The 10,536-nt window shown below is 39.7% G+C and overlaps 1 protein-coding gene across 2 annotated transcripts in view; it reads right to left on the bottom strand.

Moving 5' to 3' along the window:
• BCAR3 (breast cancer anti-estrogen resistance 3) overlaps positions 1-10,536 on the bottom strand; it is a 75,748-nt gene that overhangs the window by 50,870 nt on the left and 14,342 nt on the right. For both annotated transcript variants that reach the window (XM_010582655.1, XM_010582656.1), the window contains one exon: positions 3,348-3,675. In XM_010582655.1, the coding sequence (XP_010580957.1) occupies positions 3,348-3,675 (328 nt within the window). The remainder of the gene's footprint in view (positions 1-3,347; positions 3,676-10,536) is intronic.

Consider the following 10,536-nt stretch of genomic DNA (forward strand, 5'->3'; position numbering starts at 1 on the left):
GTATCATAATATAAGGCAAAGATAATTAAACGAAGATAACCCATAGACCAGGTGTCAAAGGGAAATACCAATTGCACTTTATTTAGGTTTCATTGTCAATATCAGATAATAAAGAAAATTATACACAAGCAGCTTTACAGTTTTACAGCTTAAAATACGAATTCCCTCTTGAAAGTTCTTCACTTAAGAAGAACCTAAGAAGAGAATTCTTATTTTAGCCAATAACATTACCTTTCAAGAACTCAGCTGCTTCTAACTTCAACCATTTAATTATTTCCAAGAGACTAAAAATCAGATATAGGCTTTCTCAAGAAAGAAAACTTTTTTTCCCCCTTGAACTAACTAGCACAGGTGTACCTTCCCAAACCAAACAGAAGAGAACACAACCTTATTGTTGTGTTATTATTGAAAGTTGACAAAATAATTTCTCCAAGTTTTCAGAAGCCATTATCAGGTTTGAAGAGACTTCATCTCTCTTGTGTGTTTTGTTGTTTGTTTTGGGGTTTTTTTCCCCCAAAATTGCATGAATTAGTAACTGCAACATTAGAATAGTGCTTTTGTACATCAGAATTTTATTTTTCCATGTTAATGCAGAAGATACTAGAAGTTCCATAAAGACATACTATTTCTGGTCATATAGCTGTAAAAATCCTGACATAATATAATCCTACAAATAAATTACTATACATACACTTCATCTTGGCTGCAGAGTAATGCAATTAGGTAGTTGTAATATAAGACAGGAGAAAAGTTCCCGGAAATCAGAAGAGTTCCATTAGGGAATGACACAATTAATTATCTTTTTCCTATTCTCCTCGCTTTGGCTTATTTTTTGTTCCACAAGATTATATTACTCATTTTGAATTACTGAAAATGTCATCATAGTTATTTTTTTTAAATTAGAATTAATCAAACTTAAACTATCACATGACTGAGTCACAGTTCAGTATAATGAGATCCATGTGCACATGAACACTGTAACCCTAATGACTATTAGTTCTGGTCCACTGACATCAAATACAGCACTTGTGTTGAACAATACATCATAACAAAAGTTTGATTAAAATGTGTGTTCACACTTTTAATTGTTGTAAACAGCATTATAGCAATGAAAGACTAATTTACTCCTGAATGAGAATATTCATGTAATATTATACTATTTCACAAGTTCCTACACTGAAATAAAAATATTACAGGGCTTTTTTGATAAAGTAACATGGACTTCCCTATACTATTAGTCCCAACTAATTTCAATGTGAGTGCAAGCACTAGAATATATACCTTAGTATATATGGCAGAAAGCTTACCACAGGAAAATCAGACTTGCTCTCTCAATTTTCTTTTAAGTATACTAATGAAATGTGCAGAGTCATCCCAAGAAGACTGAAGAAGTCATGTATTTGCTGACTGCCAAGTTGGTAATAGTCTTCTGCTCTAACACAACTGGGCTGTCAGGTCATGAAGCAGAATGTATAAAGATCCATTGTAAAAATTAAAGAAACCAAAGTTAGAAATTGTTACCATAGCATTCTGTGTGTGTTTTAGCAAAGCAACTGGAAGACAAACACAGGAACAGCACTTGCTGCTATGACTCAAAAGACACAAATTCTATTAACAGGCTGCACTAACAACATCCTTTGAATCTCTTATTATTTCAAAAGCATCATGTTTTAATTCTGATCAGGCAGAACTTCTTGATATTTTCCTCTCAAGCATTCTGTTCTTACTCTCATTGCTTGTGCAAAAGTGTTCTTCACAGCACAAGGAAAGTTATCAGTTACAAGTATAAATACATTTAATATGGAGGCTTTGGTCTCTCAAGAAAAGAAAACATCTCTTGCTAATCATGTTTAGCAGCTGCTCTTGAGAAGGAAGACATAAGATAAAACTTCAGTGTATACCACCATATTCTTTTTATGGCAGCAGCCCTGGCTGCTTGCATTCTCTAAAAGCATGCAAATCAAAGCAGCAAATTATGCTAAAAAGCCAGTTTATATAAGCAGGTACATCTCAAAGATCAGTGACAGAGGAATACTAAACACACTGAGGCCATTTCTTCTTCTAAAGTAAATGGGGTATAGAGAAGAAAGACTTATTTTCAAGTGAGAAGAAAGCTTGATCCTGTATGCTGCAAGCAAAAAGCATACAAACCCCACTCTACACACACAACCCCCACATAATTAGAACTGTCCTTCCCTCACAAGATTTGAGAACAGGAAATCTTATAGTGATGGACATAGCAAGCTATAAATCCTAATTCAGAAGTCATTTGGTTATCTTTTCTCAACCTTTAGCTCTGTCACCCAAGCAACCTAACACTCTCTCATCTTTGTCCCTTTAACTGATCCACTGCATTACAGGGAATTTTTCTTGTGTTAGCTGGAAATTTTTTCCCATTTTATAGACCTTAATATCAGAACAAAAAAAGGACGTTTACAAAATTAATTACTTTTTTGTAAGCAATGAAATATCAGTGATGATAAAAGATTCCCAAAAGAAATGCTAGCTATGAGAGTATAATTCTTTCTCAAGAGTCACGGATATTATAACCAGTAAGTCAGGCAAGAATAAGAAACAGGAATAATTTGCCATTAGTTCAGCAGACATTGGGTTCCACTGAGTCTTCAAGAAAAAACAGCTCATGTGTAGCTCTAGGTTGGAGACAGCTGGAACACCACTCTATCCTTTTCCTCTGCACTCCATCCATATAAGCACTGAATCCAAATCAAAACCAAGTTTGAACAGTTTGACTTCTTGGTTAAAACTGCTCTGTTAGAACAATGTAAAGGGTCATTTCAAAGCAATTAAGTGACTTTTAAAGTTTCCTCCATGGGAATAGTACGTGCAACGCTATACCTTTTAAACATTCAGAGGCAAGACCTGGTCCTTAAAAATTATTTTTAAAGAACTACACAGATATCAAAAGAAAGACTAAAAATCCAAATCACTAGATCCCACAGAAAGAGTAGTAGAAAAGGACATTTTAAACAGGCATGAGTATTTAACAGCCCATATACTCATTGATCTTATTGCAAAGGGAAAATTATTTTGAAGTCTGAGCTATTCAGTAAGAAAAAAAAAAAAAAAAAAGAAAAATTCTCAGAAGTCCTGCAATCTATGCATCAGATTCACTCCTCCCCCTCCCCACCCTGCACATGTTTCACACCATTTTTGTTTGGCTTCTTCCATCAAGACCCAAACTGAGTACTAGGGAGAAAAATCAACCTCTGTTAGAATGCAGAGTTATAATAAACAGCTGCACCTATAACTGGACATTTAGAGGTCTGGAAAAACACATAATAATTCCTATGCAACAAACATATGTAAATTAAGGTTTTACAAGGTACCTGGCATGAAGTTTGTTGCTCTTCCCATTTTGTGGAGGATACTCTTCTATAACATCCTGTACAATAGGTGGCTGCTGCCGCTGCGTTCTGGTGTATGTCAATGTTCCCATGTGGCTAAACATATCACAAGACCTAGTGGGAATTGTCCCCTTCTTCTTCCTGGGGAGAGTGCCATGGATAGAGATGTCTTGAAAGGAGTCCGAGTGATGCTCAGTTGGCGAAGGTTTAGTGGTCAAAAGGTCCATGGAAGAAGCTAATGAGAACTGGTGGTTCACTGGGCCATTTCTTGGAAGACTTGAAAATTTTCCTGCAGCTATCATTTTTGGTTCTGGAAAAACAAAAACAAGATTTATCATAGTGCATCAATCATCAAAGCCCCCACTTTAATGGAAGTTAAATAGCATGACTAACAAAGGCATCTAGAACTGAACTTCTGCTTTGCTTTGAGGCAGTCAGATACCTCAAGATGTAGCCTGTATTATAATACAGTCACATTACTCCCAACTGCACGTCAAGCACAGATATGCATTAATTTTTATACATGTGAAAAGTCACAACAAAAAAACAACCAATCTGGACACACATGCAAGAGCAGGCCCTGAGCAATTGCCCATTTTTATCCACAAAGCTCCTCTTTTTTGCTCCTTCATATCCTCTGAAGACTCAGACATCAACTTAGAATCATTAACAAAAACCAACGTTTTAAGAACATTTTGGCAAAAAATAAAGGTCACTACAGCTTGGATTGGAAGAATACATTTCTAAACCCAGTAATTGGTGCACTCTGAGGAAAAAACTGTTTCTGATGAGTCTTGCTCAAGTAATAAATCTAGCAGAGAACTGGTCACATATTTCTAACAGGTTGTAAACTAAACAGCTCTACCCAAGAGATAAGGGCAGGAGCAGATTACTGGAATTCTCTTCTTCAGCATGCACAGCCTGCTAGTTCAGATCGTTGTTGACATTAGGGATTTGCATAGCTGTCAGTCTCTTGTACAATCAATTATAGCCTGCCGTACAGTACAGGTTCTTCTGTTATCATGAACAAAAAACTTCATAAGACAAACACTTCAGGCACATTAATGGATTGCTGTTCTGTTCCTCAAAAAACCCTGTCTTATGCTCACTTTATAGTGTTATATTACAGAAGACAGGCCGCCTTATCCTATCCAGTTATATTAGTCTGCAAAAGCCACTCTATGGAACATACACACAGACCTAAAGGTCAACCAGTCCTACACTATTTAACCTAGGTGGTAGTCAACAACATGCTTCCTATAAAAACTGGAAAGGCCACAGGAGCAGCAGAGATTGGTATGAAACCAGAAAGCAGACGAGCTTTTGGAAATAACAGTTAGGGACAGGGAGAATCTGTTCTGACCTTCGTCAAGTTTCATGCTGAAAAATAAGAGTAGCACCCTGATGGCCCAGCAGCCTGGAAGTCAGCTGCCTGCAGCTGCACAAAAATTCCTCTGGTTTTGGGGAATGCACAGGTGTTGCAAGGAAAACAGAGCTGCTGCTTACAGCCCTCCTGCTCCCTTCTCCAGCTTCAGCATCACAGGTACTATCAAAGTGTTGCTGCACTGAAGCTACTGTTACTTCTACTCAGAGGTTATCGTAACAGGCTTAGTTTTACAGTAACACTAAAGCTGATCTCACATTTACGAAAGAATTCTGCTATTTCCTGTCAGCTGCACTGCAGAGATTCACAGGCTGGATAAGGTTTCCACACTTCAACAACAAATCCCTTCCCACTTGTCTCTTATTGAAGGTTCTACAATAAATACTCATTAATTACAGATGATAAATAATGTTTGATTGTTTGGTTGTTTTTTTTTAGTCTTCAATTGGCCAAGGCTCTGTCTGAGCACAGCTACTATGTACTATAGCAGAAAAGCCTCTGGAAACAGCATCTCTGCCCAGGGAGAATTTGCTTGGTCAGGTTTCTTGTTGAAGAGAGTAGAAAAGAGCTGAGAAGTTAATAAGAACTGACATTTTTAGTTACACAGATCCAAACACAATTCGAAATCCTGAAGAAACCAAACCACACGCTCACAAAAAATCTGCCATAAACTATCATATAGGCCTTTGATATGAAATACTAAATCACCTCTCCATTTATCATGTGGTTTGAGGACACAGTTTCTGCTGGCTAGTATTAAAGATATCACATAATTATTTTCAAAATCATTTTTTTTTTTAAGTGCTGTAAACTCGGTTTTGCATTACAATTGTTCTAAGCAAAACACCTGGCCCAGATATAGGAAAATCTAAAATGCAAATGCCTACCACAAAGCTACAACCTCCTATAGCTAAAGCAAACTGACAGAGCTTGTTTCCAGTAAATTCAGCTTTATTTTTAGAGAGGAATGACAAAAATTACCTCAAACAACACAGGGGGGAAGCTTCTTAGAATTCACACAATCATTTGAAAACTCAACTTTATGTGCTTACTGTAGTAAGGCAATAAACACCATTTATAGAGTCTGAAAAATTGGAGGGTAGCTTGCTCATATTGCACAAACACATGGTTATTCTCTTTTTGGGGGCTGCAGAGATTCTGTACTTAATAATTGTACTTTCTTATTGGTTTATAAAAAAACACCTCCAAACCTCTGAATTCTGACTTTTTAAGTGCAGGTTATCCAGTCGGAGAGATTTTCCTTAGGCTTTCCTGCAAGATTACCACCACTATGCTGAAATGGAACACATGACATTTCATGCAAATGGGTATCAAAACCAAGCAGGTATAAATATAACCAACAAAAGCTTTGGTTTAATAGTTGATACCAGATGAGTCCACAATAGGCTTACAATGACAGCAACCTGTCAACCACTTCATGTCTGAGGATCCATAAAGAAAGCTGAGAATTCCCTCTCCTTACCAAATCACAGGATAATTATTATAGCAGTCCAGTAGGTTTCCTATCCAACAGTCTGAGAATTTTCAACAAACAAACAACGACCCTCTGAAGTACCACATTTTCCACTTAACATCCAAAGAAACCCTTCTTAAGAATGAAAACCAAACTCCCTCAGTTATGTCTTAATCATTACACCTTTTAAGTCACTCAGTAACATCCCATGATTTCCAAATTCAATACCCAATCCTCAAATTCGCACTCGAGTTTTGTTTTGAGAAATCAAGTTAGAGTTCCAAAGTTAGTACGAAATACCTACATTCAAGAACTTGCAAGGCACTTAGCCATAATTATGTGCGTACAGAAGCTTTGATAATGTTTCAAGCAATCCTCCCTGCAAAACCCCTCAAAAAAAACCCCAAAACCCAAACCGATAAACAAACCCCAAAACAACAGGTCTGCTAACATCTACCCATAAATGTATCTGCTTGTCTATGTGCTGCTGTACTGTGTATTCTTCATAAATGTAAACCAAGAACTACAACAATTAGCTCAGTAACAAAAGTCCTGCCAAACTATTCCTACATTTTTCTCATATTGAATGTTAAACACTGCAAGGAGGGAGCCTCTTCAGCTGAAGACTCTGGAATGTCTCAAATACTTTAGCGTATGATTCAAAGAATGTTTGACTTTACTAGATACAGAAACCCTGAAAATTTTACTCCCTAAGAGACAGTCTGCTTTGAACATCTCCCATCATGCAATCAACAATGAAAATGGTAGAAATTATTGCAGAATGACAGCCCAAAAGGAACTGAAATTTACTTGTACACATTTCTATTTGTCAAAATGCAGCATCTAACAAAACAGAGCACTTTGGAAGTCATACGGGTTTCCCCTAACCAGATGCAAACAAGATTGACTCATGTGAATATAATGTTAAAAATGCTAAGCGAATTTTTATTTATATAGAGAGTGGCATTTTCCTCAGTCTGTAATTTGGGAAAGCATATGGGAACGGAACTGGCAGGAGTCAGATTGTGAATTCAGAGAATTGGAGGGCATGAAAGGTCTCCAGGTAACTTCTGATGTGTTCTAGTTTTTTGTTACGAACGAGGGTGAGGGAATACAAACAAAGAAGTCTTTAAAATCAACATGGCATTTAGGAAAACAATACGAGATTGGACATAGAATAAAATACATATCTGGTGGGCAAGACCAAGCATGCACCGAGCTCTAATCCAATAGGGTGTGCATGTCTTCACATCATTGCTCAAACCAAAAAAGAACCATTTGAACAATGAAACAAATAACCTTCGCTTCCCCAAAACAACATACAAAATATCCTTCCATTCATGCCCTCTTGGCTTTGGGATGCAAACACAAACTTTCCAGCTCAGCTTGTCTTCATGAAAACTTTCTGATGTTCACACAGTCTGCAGAAGTGTTCTGATGGTTCATTCAACCTGATACAGGAATAAGTGCCCCCTCCATACCACAACATAACACAACTAGTGGCCATGCTACTTTGTTGTTTCAATACACTGGAGAATGGGAAGCCAGGGAAAGGGAAATCTCCAGTTCGGCTTCAGAGATTCATGAATGGCGTAACAAACAGTCCAAGGCTGTATATGCTCATGCTAATGGAAATCTCATAAAAAGGAAACAGAAAAGCAATTTCAGAGTTCCAAATCAGATTCTCAAGCTATCTTAAAACTCTGAGTTGTATCTAAACCAGTTTTGGACATTAGAAGATTCATACTCTCTCAAAGTCTTATTGATCTGCAGATCGGGTGATTCTCCCTGTTAGATTTAAAGTCTCTGAATTCTATACCTGGTGTTATCATATCACCAACAGTACAATACCTTACTTGAAGTCTTACCATGTCTTTATCATTATATACGCTGTGACGTTAAGAGGGCTTGAACATGGTTTAATACACCCAGCTGAAGAACAACTGCCTTATGTTCTCAGATCCTTACAAGATGGAGTCAACTTTTGTGAAAACCCTACTTACTTCTGACACAGCAAAGTTCCTCACAACGTCCTCCCACCCACCTGCTCTCCCCTCACTCCTCCCTCAAAACCAGTAACAATAAATTACGAGTGGGAGATGTATTACTCTTTTCTGCCTGCTAAGTTACTTGGCACATTTGCATGCACTATGGAGATGCACACAGGAAGTAAAGTGATCAACCTTAATGGTGAAGAAAGTCAAGTTCAGGACAAAAAACAGATCAATTTCCTCAGATTTAATTTTTGTGTGGTAAAAGAATAAGTTAGGGAAACAGAAAAAGTATGACTGCAAAGCCACTAAAGTTAACATAAGATAGGAAGAAATACAGTTAAAACCATAGCCACTATAAAGTCAAGGTAGATTTCACGTTAATTGTCTCCCTAGAAGCAATGTAGTTACCTTCATTAGTATAACAAAAAGAGAGGATTCCTGCTCCCAAAATGGCTTAGAAGCATTTTCTGTTTTTTAAAAAAATGGGAAAAAAAAATTAACTGATGCAGTAGCTGCTATAGCAAACAGGTCACAGGACTTTGAGAAGAATATTAAGGTTCAAGAACCTACAGCCTGTTATGATACGGAGAAATACATTGAGAAAGCATATGCAATACTTCAAAGGCTTTAAGCTAGTATCAGAAAAAACGCGAGTCTGTCAAACATCAAAAACTCCCACAAGATTACAGCCAGGTCAGTGCTTCCAAAGGGTCTTGAAGGGCTATCAAAATGTTCATTCTCTCTTTCTCTCCCCTTATATACGTCATACAGTTTCTATCCCACACACATCCTTGCACTGTAATCTGACAATCTATTTAAAATATTTTTAACTATTATTCTCGAGCAACAGAAAGCCCACAGGCCAGGACAAATATCTTTGAAATTTCTATGTGTCGAGATGAGAGAAACAGATAAACCCCACACTTCTCTTCGTGAGTTTTCACACATAGAATACCTTGATATCTATTAAAAAATGCCATGAAAAAGCAATCATTGAAGAGGATTCACTAATAAGTAGAGACCTCCTCATTTGGCCTATACTATGAAATTATCTCAGAAACTTAAGTGCCCAATCAGTTAGCTCAGTAATCCTGAATGGTATGAAGCCTTGACTTGAAATAAACATTATCTCCCCATTTTGCTGGCAGAAATAGGAGACTTCACCAGGGTTACAGTCAAATCTAAGCGTTTTTCAGCTAATGCTTCAAAAGGCAAGCTTTTGTTCCTCCTCTAGTATAGGAAGTCATTTATTACTTTGTCTGCTCCTCTGTTCCCACGACGTTACTGAAAAAAACCCTCACAAAACAACCCACTCTAACTGAAAATGAAGTATTTAAAAAACCTTTTCAGCAGTAGGAATGCCCTTAACTTTTTTGAGCTAATAACCGACTCATGGAAATTACAAGTTTGGACAGAGAGAAGTACTTTTACATACGGTCCTCTTTAACTGCCCCCCCCCCCAAAAAAACCCCGCATTTCCTTTCTCTCTACTCAGTGAAGTATCTCGGTGTCTCGAGTACACCGGTGTTTTATACTTAAAGAGTATTTAACAGATTTCCACGGGATCCATTCCCACAAAACCTAAGCGTCTCAGTAGTTACTGCCACAGCCACGGCACGTCTAGCAGTCTGCAAGTCGACGGCCGCCAGGGTCGGGGCTCGCCCCGCTCCGCCGTTCCCTGCCCCGACAGAGGTGGAGGGACGGAGGGACGCTCACACACCCGCACCCCCACCGAGCCCCAGCTCTTCGTTCTCCGCCCGAGAGGACAACGCTGTCCCCGCAGTTACCAGTCTGATCGCTGCTGCTTCTTCCCGGGCTTTCTGGGGATCAGTTGGCGGTTTTGTCCCGGCCACGGCCAAGCGATCTCCTGCCAGCGAGTCCCGTCCAGGTCCCTCGGGGCTGCGGAGCCCCGCGGGCGGCGGAGCCGGGGGCAGCGCCCAGCCGGGCAGGAGGCAGGGGCGGCCGGAGGCCGGACGCGCAACGCCAGCGGTCCGGAGCGCTTCCAGTAAGCGAACCGGGACGTTCTCGGGAGAGCCCAAGGTATGGCCGTGCCGCGGCAGCAGCCGGCGCGTACGCCTGCACCAGCCCGCCCTAAAGAGCAGCAGCTCTCACGGCGGGTGACTCCACCGGAGCCTCCTCAGGGCGCCTTACCGCTCGCTCGCCGGGCCGCGGAAGCACGGACCTGGTTCCGTCACTCTGCCGTGTTCACCCCAGCGAACCAGACCGACTCCCGGGCGCCACTCACCTGGCGGGCGCGGGGAGGTGGAGGTGGCGCCGGGCCGGCCCCCGCAGCCCCCCGCGGCCGTGCGCTGCGTGCCG

This window comes from Haliaeetus leucocephalus, unplaced genomic scaffold, assembly GCF_000737465.1.
Source record: "Haliaeetus leucocephalus isolate CR32 unplaced genomic scaffold, Haliaeetus_leucocephalus-4.0 Scaffold848, whole genome shotgun sequence".
NCBI lineage: Eukaryota > Metazoa > Chordata > Aves > Accipitriformes > Accipitridae > Haliaeetus > Haliaeetus leucocephalus.